At 48.9% G+C, this 16,302-nt stretch overlaps 2 protein-coding genes across 2 annotated transcripts; one reads left to right on the forward strand and one right to left on the reverse strand.

Annotated features, from left to right (window-relative positions):
- Positions 1-315: 315 nt before the first annotated feature.
- On the forward strand, positions 316-13,708 carry POX_e06652 (uncharacterized protein; the record flags this gene model as incomplete). The annotated part of the gene is made up of 4 exons (XM_050115468.1): positions 316-946; positions 1,013-7,468; positions 7,526-10,750; positions 10,815-13,708. The coding sequence occupies 4 exons, from the start codon at positions 316-318 to the stop codon at positions 13,706-13,708; spliced, it is 13,206 nt and encodes a 4,401-aa protein (XP_049967928.1).
- A 533-nt stretch (positions 13,709-14,241) lies between these two features.
- POX_e06653 (uncharacterized protein) lies at positions 14,242-16,049 on the reverse strand (the record flags this gene model as incomplete). Its single annotated transcript, XM_050115469.1, has 4 exons — positions 14,242-14,566; positions 14,688-15,148; positions 15,242-15,899; positions 16,009-16,049. 4 exons carry the CDS (start codon positions 16,047-16,049, stop codon positions 14,242-14,244), a joined length of 1,485 nt encoding a protein of 494 aa, XP_049967929.1.
- Between the last annotated feature and the right edge of the window lie 253 nt (positions 16,050-16,302).

A 16,302-nucleotide genomic window follows, 5' to 3' on the forward strand; every position in this document is an offset into this window, starting at 1 on the left:
TTCAGTATGGGGTCTTCTTGGTCAGAAGAGTTGCTTAGTAGGTATGTGGCAATTTGATCCAGTAGCTGACGAAGAGCTCTTACTATGATATCAAACAGTATCACTTGTCCAGTATCAGCACCACTAGAAATTAAATACAGGCTTATAATCATGGCCATATTATAATGATCCGTTGAGCACGTTGACAATTGAGCCTTCTCGAAAATTTACTTTTTTTTTTGATCTCACCAGACCAAGTTTCAATCCATCTGTTGCTGGTTTTGTGTCAAGTCGAGGATACTACCACAGTAATTGACGAACAGCCATCTCTTCACGATGCCTGGCAACCAAGTGCAACCCGAACCACCCTTGGTTGAGGATTGCGTGCACCATGCATTTTGTCGCCAAGTCAGACAAAGGCCAGATGCAACAGCGATCGCCTCTCATGACACTTCACTCTCATATCAACAACTGGACGATTATACGGACCGAGTCGCATGGGCGCTTCAAGCACGCGGCGTGGGCCCCGAAGTGGTGGTACTACTCTGTTTCGAAAAGTCCGCATGGGCCATTGTCGCCATGCTCGCCGTGATGAAAGCCGGCGGTGTTTGTGCCAATGTCAGCCCGAACTATCCAATCGAACGAATAAACAGGATTGTTGAGCAAAGCGAGGCATCGCTCATGTTGTCCAATGTGATTAATGAGAAATTGCGGAGTGTTTGTGGGATTGAATTGTTCGAAATTACCGAAGCCACGGTGACCGCGTTGTCTGCCCCTTCTTCACAACTGATCGACACCATAACTCCACAAAATGCCGCGTACATTCTCTTCACATCTGGCAGTACCGGCGAGCCAAAGGGCATAGTAGTCGAGCATGGTTCGCTCTGCACCAGTGCTGCGGCTCACGGGTCAAAATGGGGAATCAACTACGGGACCCGAGTCTTTCAATTTGCGTCTTATACATTTGGTAAGAAGTCTTAGGAATTTGAAGCGAGATCAGAGACAGAGACTAATCCAGCCAAATACACCACAGATGTGAGCGTTGCCGACATTTTCTTCTCTTTGATGCGAGGCGCATGCATTTGTGTGCCTTCAGAATCCGAGCGACTCGAGAATCTGACTGGCTCCTTGACGCGCCTCCAAGCCAACTGGGCCTTTTTAACCCCATCTGTTGCTGCAATGGTGAAGCCGGCATTAACTCCATCCCTCCGGACCTTGCTGCTAGGAGGTGAAGCACCTACACATCAAAACATCCAGACGTGGGCTGAGGCCGTAGACTTGATTGTCTGCACTGGGCCGGCAGAATGCTCAATTTACTGCATGGGTAGTCCCCCCTGCAGCAAGGACTCAGATCCTGCAAACGTGGGATTTCCAATTGGAGGACGTCTTTGGGTGACGGACCCTGACGATCCAACGGTCCTAGTTGCACCGGGACAAATTGGAGAGCTTGTGATTGAGGGTCGCATTGTGTCAAGAGGCTACCTGAAGAACCCGACGGCCACAGAAAGATCCTTTCTCAGTGAGCCGGCCTGGCTGCCCAAGGAGGGAGAGCAGCGTCCCCGTCGTGTGTATCGCACAGGCGATCTAATAAGACAGAACCCCGATGGATCATACAACTTCATCGGGCGTTCAGACAATCAGGTCAAGATCCGCGGACAGCGCGTGGAGCTGAGTGAAATTGAAAATTCGATCATGCAAGCATCGGCTGCGCTTTCCCTCACAAAGGTCGTGTACATTGGCAGATCCTCTGATAGGGTGCGGGACGCCCTCGTGGCCTTCCTTGAATTTAAAGATGGCCATACACATCACACCGATTCATCTGCTGCCAGATCTACAGAGGAGGAAATCATTGCAATTGAAAAAAGTGTGGCTGCATCATTGCCTGATTATATGGTTCCGAATCACTTTCTGCCGTTGACGCAGCTTCCACTCACGCTCAATGGAAAGGCTGATATGAGGTCTTTACGTCAGCTCTTCAATGAGCACGAATTGAGACAAATAGAGATGGCAAAGTGTCGAAACGCCTCCTCCAAGAGCAACTTGTCATCAAATGAGATGACTTTGCGCCGCCTATGGTCCCATGTTCTGAACCTTGATGAGGAATTTATCACGCCTGACAGCGACTTTGTACGCCTCGGCGGCAGCTCACTGAGTGCCATGGAACTCGTCAGCGCTGCTCGCGCTGAAAGGCTTGACTTATCATTTTCATTGGTCATGCAATCCTCCAAACTCAGCAACATGGCTGCGGCATGCGCTGAGAATGCGACTTCATCCGAGGCGGGCGATTCCATTGGAACTGATGGTTCCAGTGGCTGGTCAGGAACTCCTTCTGAGACAGACTCTGACATTTCAAGTATCACGCCTGCACCTTTTACCATGATAGGAAACGAAAATCTCAGAGAAATTGTCGCCGAAGCAGCCAGAGTCTGTCATGTTGCCCCCGGCCAAATCCTGGACCTCTACCCCGCCACACCTTTGCAAGAAGATCTGATAGCTGTGAGCCAGACTTCACGAGACAATTACATCTCCACATACCAGATGCAAGTTCAGCCTGGTACAGGGTTGTCACGAATGAAGCAAGCTTGGGAGCAGGTCTATCAAGAACTGGAAATTCTAAGGACCCGTTTGCTATATTCGTCTCAGAAAGATCTGGCGCTTCAAGCTGTAATTGATGAGAAGGTGGTCTGGAAGACAGAACGGAAGATTGGCGCATCTCTCGAGGTTTCCTACGGGACTCCACTCTCGCAGCTGACCGTCACAGAAACAGACGGAAGAGCTTGCATCATTTGGGACGTTCACCACAGTCTCATCGATGGGATTTCTGTGTCTCTGATCTTCAATCGGCTTGCTGTGATCTACGAAAATCCTTCAGCCCCATCAAATCTTGTTCCCTTCAAAAGCTTCATCACTCACCAATCTTCACTTCCACACAAGGAGGCAAAGGCTTGGTGGACAGGCTTCCTCGAGGGTGCGCCAATCTCAGATTGGCCTCGGGACACAGGGTCTGATTCAGCGGTGATTCGAGCTCTCGCCCCTTTAAGCAACGCTGATCGGTCCTTTACGCTCGCGACATACCTGAAGCTGGCATGGGCTCTCCTCATCGGCACCTACACAGACTCAAACGATGTAGTCTATGGTTGTACAAACTGGGGTCGTTCTTCCTCGATGCGAGACGTTCTCTCTGTCGTTGGGCCGACTATTACGACCGTCCCATTCCGCGTTCAATTTGGTGATGAATGCACCATCGCTGATGCTTTGTGTGCGATTCAGTCTGATTCAATCACAATGGCTGCACATGATCATATCGGACTACTCGGCATACGAAGATCCAGCCCGGCTCTGGGGGAGGCCAGCCGATTCCGTTCACTGCTTGTTATCCAGCCACCTTCGGAGACCTCGATGCTGGAATCACTTGCTCAAATCGAGAGCGCTGATGAAGACATTCAATCCTACCCACTTGTTCTTGAATGCAGAGAGCTTGAGAACCAAATAGAGATGGTTCTCAACTACCAGACTGGGTCGGTGACGCCGCGTATGGCATCGTCACTGCTTGGGCAGAACGCCCAAATTCTGAAACGCCTGCTCGCCACGAATATAGAGGCTCCCGTGGCTAGTTTTGATCCCTTTGAAATGTCAGATCTTGGTTTGTCCCCGAACAATTCTCTACCTCAACAAAATTCAAGTGGCCATTGCATCCACGTGGAATTCCTGAAAGTGGTGCAGTCTCAGCCCAAAGCACAAAGCGTCAACTCCGCCAACGTCTCTTGGACCTATGAGACTCTAGATCAGCTGTCTACTAATGCTGCATATGCTTTGATTGACGCGGGGATCAAATCGTCATCTATTGTGCCCATATGCTCTCCAAAATCACCCTGGGTCATCGTGACTATGTTGGCCATCCTGAAGGCCGGTGCCACATTTCTGCCTCTGGACGCTTCCAATCCTCCAGATCGCCTACAGCGTATCATTGAGCGTGTCCAGCCGACTTTGATTCTTGCACCCCCAGACCAAAGCCAGCTGTTCCAGAGCGCTGGCTATCGTGTGATTAACCCCGAGGAGCTACCGACACTCACAGCACGAGCTTCGCAGCAAATTCTCCCAGAAGTTCCTCCCCACTCGAGGGCGTACATCATGTTCACTTCAGGATCTACTGGAGAGCCGAAAGGCGTTGAAGTTGATCATTCTGCATACTGTGCCGGCGCTTTGGCACGGGCGCCTCATATCGAGAGAGTCTTAGGTTCTCGTGTGTACCAATTCGCATCTTACGGATTCGATACCAGCATCGAAGACATCCTGACAACTTTGATCACTGGAGGATGTGTCTGTGTACCAAGTGAGAGTGAACGTCGAGATGACCTGAGTGGCTCATTTTTACGCCTCGGAGCTAATTGCCTGGACATTACGCCATCTCTTGAAAGCACACTGGAGCCGTCCAAGTTTCCCAATCTTCGGACTTTGATCCTTGGAGGAGAAGCGCTTAATTCGTCACTATCAGCGAAATGGGTGAACACGAACGTCAAGCTGATTAACACTTACGGTCCCACCGAGACAGCCATTGTCACTAGTGTCAAGAATCCCATTGATACTTCTGGTGAAATCAATGATATTGGCTTTTTGCCTTGCGGCAGAGCATGGGTTGTGCATCCGCGCAATCATCAATTTCTTCTGCCCCGAGGCGCCGTTGGTGAACTTCTCGTTGAAGGTCCAAACCTGGCTCGTGGCTATTTCTGCGACGTTGAGCAAACGGCGCGCGCATTCGTTTCAAATTTGAAATGGGCACCTGAGAAATCACGATTTTACAAAACTGGTGACCTTGTCCGGTTCTCGAACGATAGCGAGAATCTGATTTTCGTGGGGCGAAAAGATGCGCAGGTGAAGATTCGAGGCCAGCGAGTCGAGCTTCTTGAGGTTGCTTCGCATGTGAAGAATGCTAGTGGCGCATTTGATGTTGTGACTGAGTTTGTGAGTCTCGCAGAGCAACCGCCAGTCTTGGTTGCATTTTTGTGTTTCGAGCAGTCGATCGGCACCTTCTCAATGCTGCCGATTGCCAAGTCCATCTTCAAGGTCATTCAGGATTGTGAGCAAACTCTGAAGGATAAGATTCCAAGCTACATGGTTCCGGCGGTATACATTCCCGTCACACGGATTCCAACAACTCGCTCCGGAAAAGTTGACCGCGCAATCTTGCGAAACGCGTTGAAAGAATTGAAGCCAGATCAAATTCAAGAATATCGTCTACAAGATGTTCAGAATGACAACGGAGAACCACTTGATACCGCTGAAGAGGTTCTTTTGGCGAGGCTTTGGGCTACAGTTCTTCATGTTGACGAATCGTCTCTTCAGAAAAACACGAATTTCTTCCGGACAGGTGGAGACTCCCTGACGGCCATGCGTCTTTCAGCCTTAGCTCGAGAGAACGGTGTCTCGCTGGTGGTTTCAGAAGTTTTCCAACGTCCTCTACTTGCAGAGATGGCGCTTTATCTTATTTCTGACGACAAGGGACAGCAGTCCAAACAGATTTCACCGTTTAGTCTTCTGCCACCTAATGCGTCGGTATCTGATATCTTGGAGAGGAATTGGACAAGCATCGATGCCGCTGATGTCGAGGATATCTACCCTTGTACTCCGACACAAGAAAGCATGATGGCTCTCAGTGCGAAGCAGCCTGGCGCATATGTTGCGAAGTTCGAGTACCTTTTGCAGGATCACGTTGAAACTGAGAAGCTCAAATCGGCTTTAGAACGTGTGGTGCACACAAACCCAATCTTGCGAACGATGATTCTCTCGGACATGAATCTCGGGTCTATTCAAGTTGTCCTAAACTCGTCGTCTTTCTCAAAAACAGACAATACTCAGTCACGACCAACTATGACATACGGCTCGCCTTTGTTTCAATTTGAGGTCGTCGAAGGACCACGCAAATCATTAACGCTTTTGGTCCACCACGCTCTATTTGACGGCTTCAGCCTAGCACAGATTCAGCAGCAGGTGTGCGACTTTTACATGTCTCGCCAGTCCTCACCCGATGTCCCCTCGTTTGCGTCTTTTGTGGCCTTCATATTGCAGTCTGACAAGAACAAAGAGTCGTCATACTGGAAAGCCCAACTCGCAGGGAGTCCATCCACGGATTTCTTTGTCCAAGCTCCACGTCAGACTCAAGGACGTAGAGAAGAGAAGACCCAACATATTCTTACACTCCCTCTCAATCAGTCGAATGTCACGAAGGACCTTGGAATCACGCTCCCCATTATTCTTCGCGCCGCGTGGGCTTTGACTATCAGCACATTCACCTTTTCGGAAGACATCGTCTTCAATGAAATGCTCTCTGGCAGGAACGCTTCTTTCGATGGAATATGGTCTCTGAATGGCCCAACCGCAACAACTGTGCCTCTGCGTTGTCAGATTGATAAAAGCTGGACTGTTCAAACTTTCCTGGAATCTCTAAGGAAGCAAGCCACGGAAATGATTCCCTACGAGCAGTCTGGAATGCAAAATATCGAGAAATATGTGTCGATGACCCTCAATACCTCAAGCATTCTGGTCATTCAACCGGAAGAATCGGAGTCTTCACAATTCGACTCCATAATCGTTGAATCGGTGCTGCAGTCAACTGAGGCTCAAACTTCTGGTTACTATACCAACGAACTTGTCCTTGATGCAAAGATGACCACGGAGGGGGTTATTTTTGAAGCAGTTTTCGACAGTAATCAAATTCCAACGAAGGTTATGGATTCTATCCTAGCAACATTTGCGACTCTCACCCAGCAAATGTTCAATGTGGAGCCGGAAACCCGTCTCTCGGATTTGAAGATGGGCGCAGAGACTCGCCAGCAGCAATCTAGTGGGCTTGATCAACGGAAGAGATCTGATCATACTTACACTGAAGCCTCTATATCGGACATGATCGTCCGGAAAGAGATCTCTACGATGCGAAAGGCAGCTGTTGTTTCCTCCGATGGATCATTGACCTACGCGGAATTGGACAGAAAAAGCTCTACTTTGGCCCTCTATCTTCAATCACTGAATCTTCAGGGCGACACGATTGTGATTCCTCTCTTTTTCGAAAAGTCGATCGATGCCATCATTGCCATCGTGGCTGTCCTGCGAGCTGGATACGCTTATGCTGCTCTAGATCCTACTCATCCCGACAACCGTCTCCAAGATATGGTGCAACAAGTCAAGGCACATGTTTGCCTTTCGTCCAAATCACTAAGCAAAAGAATTTCCGGTATGACGGAAAAGTTGCTTGTGATTGAGGATTCTTTCTTGGATTCGCTTGAAAGCCCCGAACGGCAGCCTAAAAGCATGGACCGACCTGGAATTAGCCCTAATAATCCTGCTGTCATTGTCTTCACATCAGGAAGTACTGGCCGGCCAAAAGCTATTGTTCTTTCTCATGGCGCCATCACCTCCCACGCCAAAACCTTTGGCCCTTCTCTGAGTATTGAGAGTGAAAGCCGAGTGCTCTGTAATGCAGCATGGGCATTTGGTAAGACTCCAAGCTCCACCTTCATTTGAAACTTCTCAATCCTTACTTCTCGTACAGACATTCATGCTTTCGAAATTCTGGTCACCCTGATATCCGGGGGAACATTATTCGTCACGGACCAAGATCGCTCTCATCTCACCGAGCTCATCAACCTTTGGCAAATCAACTGGCTTTTCTCGACCCCATCTGCCCTCCAAACCCTCGATGGCCCTACCTCTGTACCAAATTTGAAGACAATTGTGATGGTTGGAGAGCTCCCCTCCAAAGAGATTTATGAAAGGTGGTCGGGTAAACACTTGACCTTGATCAATGGCTACGGGCCTGCAGAGAATACCTTCTTCTCTACCATGGCGGTTGTTCAAAATGGTCATCAGGATCCGAGAAATATTGGATTCCCAGTCAATACGCTCGTTTGGATCACAGATCCGGGCCACCCGCAGATCCTTCTGCCAATGGGTGCAGTTGGAGAGCTGGTGCTTGGAGGACAACAGTTGGCCAAAGGCTATCTCTACAATGAGTCTGCAACGAAGAAAGCCTTCGTAAATTCCCCTTCTAGCTTGGCAGGAGTCTATGATGGAATTGTTTACAGAACTGGTGATCTATGCCAGATGAACCCCGACGGAAGTCTTCGAATCTTGGGTCGTGCGGACTCTCAAGTCAAACTTCGTGGTCAACGGCTCGAGACCGCGGAGGTTGAACATCACCTGCTCAAGGCTCTGAATCAGGAAGTCGCTGTGGATGTCGTCACATTGAGATCCGGAATGCAAGCACTTGTGGCATTCGTGAGATCCAACGTCGATTATAACGCCGAAGAAAACGAAAGCACGAAGAAGTTCCGCCAGACATGCACTAATGCTGCGGACGAGATATCTGCTTTTTTGCCAGGATACATGGTTCCAAGTCACTTTATTCCACTGGTGAAGTTCCCCCATACTGCATCTGACAAGTTGGATAGAAAAAGGCTTCGAGAGTTTGCTGCTCAGCTATCCAACGTGTCTAGCAACCTCGAGGCCTACTCTCTTTCCCAGTCAAAGCACCTGTCTCCTCCCGCACCAGGACCAGAACAAGAGCTTCAGTCACTGTGGTCGCAAGTCCTTGAAATTGATGTGTCACACATTGGCGCAAACAGTCAATTCACTGGGCTTGGAGGAAATTCAATCACTGCTATTAAACTTGCAACGCTGGTTCGACAAAGCAGCCGTGGCGACAAAGATTTAAAAGTGGCCGATATCCTACAGAAACCTACACTGAGGGACATGGCGCAATGTGTGAAATCTCAAAAAAACACTCACCCTCGTCAGAAGATCTCCCACGTCACTGAAAGCGAACGACAAGCTATAATTTCTCTGGTTCTTTCTCGCGAAGATGATGCTTTCGCTACGGAGAATGATATCGAGGACTTGTATCCTTGCACACCCCTTCAAACACAGTTTATGCACGCAACAATTCAAGATCCTCATGCATATATCAGTCACCAGATTTTCTCCGTCAGACCTGGCGTCAACTGGGACAAACTTGCCGAAGTGTGGCACATCGTTATCAACCGACACGCTGTTTTCCGAACGCGGATATTCCAATGTCCCAATGGAGACCTTGTTCAGGTTGTCCGACGAACGATGAGCCCAGATCAGTGCTCAAGATCGCCATCGCTTGACTGCTTCCTAGGCGACCATGAACACCACCTCATGTCGTATCCATCACCACTTTTCAAGGTGGGCTTGATTCCAGCGGATGGACACTCCGACACGGGCAAGGTGGTCTTGACAGTTCACCATTCTGTCTTTGATGAGTGGACGATAAGCAAGCTCGAAGTGGAAGTGGCCAAGATATATCTGAGTCAAGATTTGGGAGACGCACTTCCATTCAGTTTGATGATTGATCTGACGCGAATCAACAAACCAGATAGTCTGGATTTCTGGAAGCGTTATCTACAGGGATGCGACCCAAATCCCGTCAGTCCAAAGGAACCAGGCGAGTCCCGTGTTCGCAGAGAAGTTACCGTGTCTCGAAACTATGTGATTTCTCAAATGCCTCCGTCGAACCTTTTGTCAACGATTGCGCGGGCATCGTGGGGCTTGGTTCTCGGCTCCCTGACCGAGTCTAGAGACGTCAGCTTTGGCCTTATTCTCAATGGGCGCACTTCAGAAAATGAAAGCATCATGGGTCCTGCCGTGACTACTGTTCCATTGAGGGTGAACTTTGGTCAACAAACATCAATTGGTGGCCTGATTGACAAAACTTTTAGTGACGGCAACGAAATTCTGCCTCACCAACATGTCTCGTTTGAAGATGTGCGCAAACTCAGTCCAGAAATTGCACGAGCCCTCGACTTTGACACTATTCTTGATGTCGGTGTTGAGCTCGCCCATGATCAACTTCCGAATGATCAGATTCTCCGCTTGGAGACAAGTAAAAAGCTTTCGTCAGCCTCAAATTACTACACCAAATCTCTCATCGTTGCCTGCCAGTTTACACCAACAGAAATGAAGGTTCAGCTTACCTTCGACAAAAGCGAAATGTCCGATAAGTCAGCTGCACGCATGATCTCGCAGTTGCACTCCTTCTTTGAGCAGTTGACAAAGCTTCCGAAGCATACCACAATCAATGAGCTTGACTTGCTTGTCGACGAAGAAAAAGCATTCATCAAGGCAACAAATGGCGATAAACTCTCGGCTCCTGCTGTTCATGCCTTGGTGCACGATCTGGTGGCTCGATCTATAACTCGAAAGCCAAATTCTAAGGCTATCGAGGCCTGGGATGGAGAAGTTACCTACGCGGAAATGGACGTTGCAGCTTCAAAGCTGGCCCACTACCTCATCTCGCTTGGCGTCACAGTTGGGAGCAAGGTTCCAGTGTGTTTTGACAAATCAATCATGGATCCGATCACAAAGTTGGCCTGTCTCAGAGCTGGCGCAGCGTATGTGCCGCTAGATCCATCGCACCCCACAGAGCGCCTGCAAACGATCGTGACTTTTATCGGTTCTGAGGTTCTCCTTGTTGGCAGGTCCCAGCGACAACGGTTCGAGAATTCAGGCCTGAAGACAGTCACCTTGGATCTCAGCCTAATCGCCAGCCTTCCAGCTGTACAAGAGCCCCTGCCAGAGAACATCTCTTCCTCCAGTACTGCGATCGTGGTCTTCACATCAGGATCAACGGGAATGCCAAAGGGAGTAGAATTGAGCCACCGCTCATTCTGTACTTTAGCCGCCGAAGTCGGTCACTCTATGGATTTGGCAAGGATTTCGGACTTGCGAGTGCTGCAGTTTGCTGCTTATGCCTTTGGTGAGTCTCTCTTTGTGGTGGTTCACCCTGTTCTGTATACACGTACTAACATGGTGCTTATCAGACGTGTCGAATGCGGAAACATTTTTAACTCTGATTTTTGGCGGAACACTATGCATCATTCAGGATCACGAAAGGATGAACAATCTTGCGGATGCAGTCAATCGTCTTCGGATCAACTGGCTTTATCTGACACCATCATCTTCGAAGCTACTTCGTCCAGAACAAGCACCGGGCTTACATACCCTCATTTTGGGTGGGGAGGCGCCGACAAGTGAAATCATCTCTACCTGGGCACACCACGTTCATCTGGTCAACAGTTTCGGACCAGCAGAAGGTGGTATTTGGCCTTCAATGGCTCATTTCTGGCCAAACAGCAGCCCTATCAATATTGGTTGCAGCGGGGCCACAAAATTGTGGATAGTGAATCCTGCCGATCATCACCAGCTAATGGGCCCGATCGGAGTGACCGGAGAACTTTTGTTGGAGGGTCCTATGCTGGCTACCGGATATTTGAAAGAGCCGGAAAAGACTGCTGCTGCTTTCGTTGAAGCACCCCGCTGGGCTTCAGCTTTTGGAGCTACAGGTCCATTTTACAAGACCGGCGATCTCTGTTTCTACAATGCAGACGGGACGATGAGTTACGTCGGTAGAAAAGATGCCACCGTGAAAATCCGTGGGCAAAGACTGGATCTGGCTGAAGTCGAAGTGGCCATTGGCAAAGTGACGGATGGCACGCTCAATGTCGCTGCTGAAATCGTCCAATTTAAGGATCGCAAGGAGAACTTCCTCGTTGCTTTCTGCTCTGGATCCGACCTCATGGATGATACTCTCTGTATAGAGCCTGATTTCACAGAAAACGTTCGTGCTCAGCTTCAAGACCTTCTCCCTTCCTACATGCTGCCCACACTCTTCTTTGGTGTGCGCAAGATTCCTCTCACTTTGTCCGGAAAAAGAGATCGCAAGTCACTCCGTGAGATGGTGTCCGGTCTCAGCCTCACTGAAATAACGAATCAGAGGAATGGAGACCAGATAAGGAAAGTGGAGGGCAAGATTGAGCTTGCTATTCAGCGAGCCTGGGCAGATGTGCTTGAAATCGATGCGGATTTGATCAATGCATCCGACAACTTCATTCAGCTTGGAGGCAACTCCATCGATGCCATGAAGATGGTCTTTGCTCTAAGAGCAAAAGGAGTTTCCATCACTGTGGCTCAGATCTTTCGCTGCAAAGACCTTTCCGAAATGGCTGCTCTTTGTCAATCCGAAGGCAGTGTTGAAGATGTGCTTCCCGCTACGGTTCCTCAAAAATCTACGGCGAAGCCGGTCAGCCTTCCGTCGGAGATATCCCATTTGATCACTGCAAGCCTCAATATCTCTGCTGATCAGATCGAAGCTGTTTGTGAGGCCGGAGACTTCCAGGCCTACTGCTACTATTTCGGTACGATGAAATCTCGCGGAACGTCGCACTACTCCAGCATACGCTTTGCAAAGGGAGTGTCTGCCAAACGCTTGCGGACGGCATTCTCTCAACTCGTGAATCGGAATCCGATTCTACGCACAGCTTTCTTGCCCCATAAGAACTCAATTCTTCAGGTGGTTTGCAAAACATGGGATGTTGCCATTGAAGACATTTCCAACGTGGCTGATGGTGAAGTCCATCTCAAGGAATGGATCTCTAATGATTTGGCAAAAGAAAGCACCTTAAGCAGTCGCTGCACCCGAGGCGCAATCCTGCAGTGCGTGGATGGGTCCAGTGAATTTGTTTTCCAACACTCACATGCGCGAAAGGATGCGTGGACGGATAACATCCTGTTCAGTGATCTCCAGTCAATTTACAATGATATTGACGTCCCCATTCGATCGAGTTACTACCAGCTGTGTCAACACCTTCAAAACAAAGATCGCATGGCAACAGCCGCTTACTGGCAGAACCTACTACGCGGATCTCAGATGACTCAGCTTGTGACAGCTTCCGGTCCTTCTTACGCCAACATTGTGAACGTCACTCTGCAAACTACTTCCATGTTCGGAGATATCGCATCCTCGGGAATCACCACTGCGACTGTGCTGAAGACCGCATGGGCCCTAGTACTTGCCGAATTTACGCAAAAAGAAGATGTGGTATTTGGCCATCTGACATCTGGCAGAACACTATCCTGGCCTGATATCGAGCATGTCGTTGGACCCTGTCTGAACATTATCCCTGTTCGTTTCCGCGTATCTAACGATAAAACGCTGGACCTCCTCCGCGATATGCAGAATCAACATACAGACAGTCTGGAACACGAATGGTTGGGAGAGCGAGAAATTGTGGGTCACTGCACAGATTGGGCGCCTTCAACTCGCTTTAGCTCTGTGGTTCAGTATCAAAATGTGGACGAGGTGCATTCCATGCAAGCAAATGGGGAGTCGTGGGACGTGCACCTGCATGGGGTAGACTGGGATTCCACAGACATTTGGATCCTGGCGTATCCCGAAAATGACACCGTCCAGATCACTCTGTGCTTCTCTCCAAAGCGAGTTCCACAACTGATCGCGGAGAGCATGCTAGAGCGTCTGCGGTCAATGTTTGAGATCCTTGCAAACACCGACAATCAGAAATCGCCGCTGACGCTTGTCAGAGAGCCCGCACGGCTTCCTCTTCCTCCGGCAGAGATTCCGTCCAGCTCTCCAAACGGCGTCGCCAACGCTGTAGGAGTTACGGATGTGGCATTGAGTGGCATTGATCCTCTGGTCGAGCAGACGTGGAGCTTCTTATGGGATGCTGCTTCAACACCATCATCTACTTCTCTCAAGAACGCGGACTTGCCATACTACCAGCTCAGTTACCTCCCCTGGACAGCAAGTACTTTGGCATTTGCGTACCAGCGTCATGGGATTGATATCTCCACGGAAGATATCATCGACCACCCAACTATGAATGCGCAGTCTGTCTTGTTGTCACAATTACGTGATTAACAAAAGTAGCACGGGAATGATTCTTGGAGACAATACTGTTTTTCTTTTTTGCTTTGACTGTGGCTTCTCTTATTTTGTGATTCTTGCTCGTCGCGGCTAGTTCTTTTTGTGCAGGTCTGCTTTTTGTTTTTTTTTTCGGGGGTTGTCCATGGGCTATTTGCTCGTACAGAGATTCCATTAAATTTTGCATCTATTCTATTTCAGATACTAGGAGAATGGGCATTATATTGTACAGATTTTACTCCATCATCCGAAAATACGATCCGATGATTCCTTTAGACATTAATGAACATGAAATTTAGCTTGCACAGCCAATATGCGAGCGTAAATTCAGGAAGATCGTCGCGAACTCGGACAATTCCTCAATAGTAGCTGGGCTCCTCTTCAATGTTTACCATACGGAATTATAGCCTAGAACTGACCTCGTTCCAAAAAGCCACATATTGTTCAAGAATTGGTGAAACTGATTTGGATAAAATTGAACTATCGTGATTAAGGCCAGGATTAAATCGAATCACCTGTGTGTTCTCCGCTCATGATTCACTACCCAAATAAGCCAGCCAGTCCGAAATACCTTCGCAGAATCTCTCCGCGATGGTCTCATCCAAAGCTTCAGGCTGCCACGAAGTCGAAACCGCAAGTCCATCCGACATACTCACAATACTAAGCGTCAGTGGTGCACAATTGACCATCGCGCTCTGAGTGAATGTCATGCGTGATACGCGCATGTGTTTCTGTGGCGAAGGCGTATTCTCAGTAGATTGATTAGGTGCCTCTCCCGTCTGTTCCAGGTCGATTCGGCCGAGGTTGGATACCTCAAACGTGAGCGGGCGCACCTGGCCAATGCATTTTGCATTCCTAAAAATGAATAGATTTAGCCATGTCTTTTTTCCCCCTTCGTTCTCTTTCTTTTCTTTTCTTTTCTTTTCTTTTATTTGAAAGGCTGGTATGCATGAAATGAGTGGAATACGTGACTTACGCAGCGTGGCGATCAGTGTACCGCCCTAGAGTCGCCAGTCCATTGTTGACCGGCACTTGAGCAAGTTCCTTGGTCAACTGTTCGCGATGAAATTTCGCAATCTTCCATAAGAGAGCAGTTTCGTCGCTTTTGTTTCCACTCGAGTTTTTAAACGCCGAGATCCAGGTCTTCTGGTAGAGACAGCCGCTATCACCTGTCTGATTCACGATATCCTTGACGGGGTCACTTCCGGTCCACTTCCTGAGTGAATATGGGGAATGGCCGAAAAAACTGTGTGGGGGAACTAGCTTGGCTAAGACCGCGACGGCTATCGCTTGGAAAAGACTCGTGGGAGTGATATGATTCTCTTTGCATCGAGTCAGCAAACGCTGCAGGTCTGACTGTTCGATCCGGCTGAGACGAGTTCGACTTTGATAATTGGAAACGCAGTCCTGGGTGACTGGGTTGCCTGTCCATGGGTTCTGTGTGAAGCTCATAAGTTAGTCTTTGTGTATAGGAAAGAAAGAAAGAAAGAAACGTAATCCGAATGCAGACACAGCCATTGCGCGACATACCTCGGCGAAAGGATTGCGAAGCCAAGCAGGACGAATTGCACCCCAAAGGTTGTGAGCGTGGAATCCCCAAGTCGTGGGTATTCCCATCAGATCCTCTACCGGAGGCGGCAACTTCACTGAGGGAGGAACTTTCACGAGAGATTCTTGAACGGGCGCGTTTTTGAAGAAATTAATCTTTTTCTCTGAATTCAATGCACGGAGAAGTTCTCGATGGAAGACCATTCCGCCCTGACCGTCCATGAAAGCATGGTGAGCGGCCAAAATCACAAATACCTGATTCGTGTGCCCGGCGTGGCCCAGCAATATCACCTTCCATCCGGGCATCTCATGCAAACGAGTCCATTTCTTCGAATGCAGACCATCCAGCGTCTGGAGAAGAGCAGACTCAAGATTCTCATTTGTGTCGACTGTTGAGAATTCTATCAATTGGTCCAGGTCCAGCGACTCGAGACGAACAAAAGTGGGATGTTGGCCGTCCTCTCCTACCACACCACTGCAAAGCGCGCCGTGGTTCAGAACAAACGATGAAATGGCAGACACCATCAGCTGTTCCCACTCCGAAGATGACAATTCAAGTCCATCTTGGAGCTTGTACAGCGCTGAAAGGCAGAAACATGGGTAGAATCCAGAGTAATGATTGGCGTTATAGATCCGCTCCCTGTATGATATGGAAGTAAGCGTATGGGACTACAGAAGAAATGAGAATTGTCTCATCAAAAAGGGTAACCGGATGTGTGTTATTTTTCTTTCTGATAACTCATACTTACAAGGTCCCTGCCTCTCTCAGGATGTTGTCTTTCTTCTCCATGTTTTGCGTCTTGGCTGGATGGGAGATTGAAATAGCACGGGGTCGAAGCTGTCAACTCGGGCCGATGCACAGGTCGCTAACCAGAAAACCAGGAGAAAATATTAATCACAGACAGGAATGAATTCCATGGGCTACAAGATGCATCCTCTGTCATCCGTGTTGGATTGAGGACTAAAATACTCGGCTTATCTTCCCTCTTTGATCCCGACTTTATTGGGTTGGTGTTGAGCGGGGGTTACAGTTGGGGCGCAAC

This window comes from Penicillium oxalicum, chromosome V (assembly GCF_001723175.1).
Source record: "Penicillium oxalicum strain HP7-1 chromosome V, whole genome shotgun sequence".
NCBI classification, from domain to species: Eukaryota; Fungi; Ascomycota; class Eurotiomycetes; order Eurotiales; family Aspergillaceae; genus Penicillium; species Penicillium oxalicum.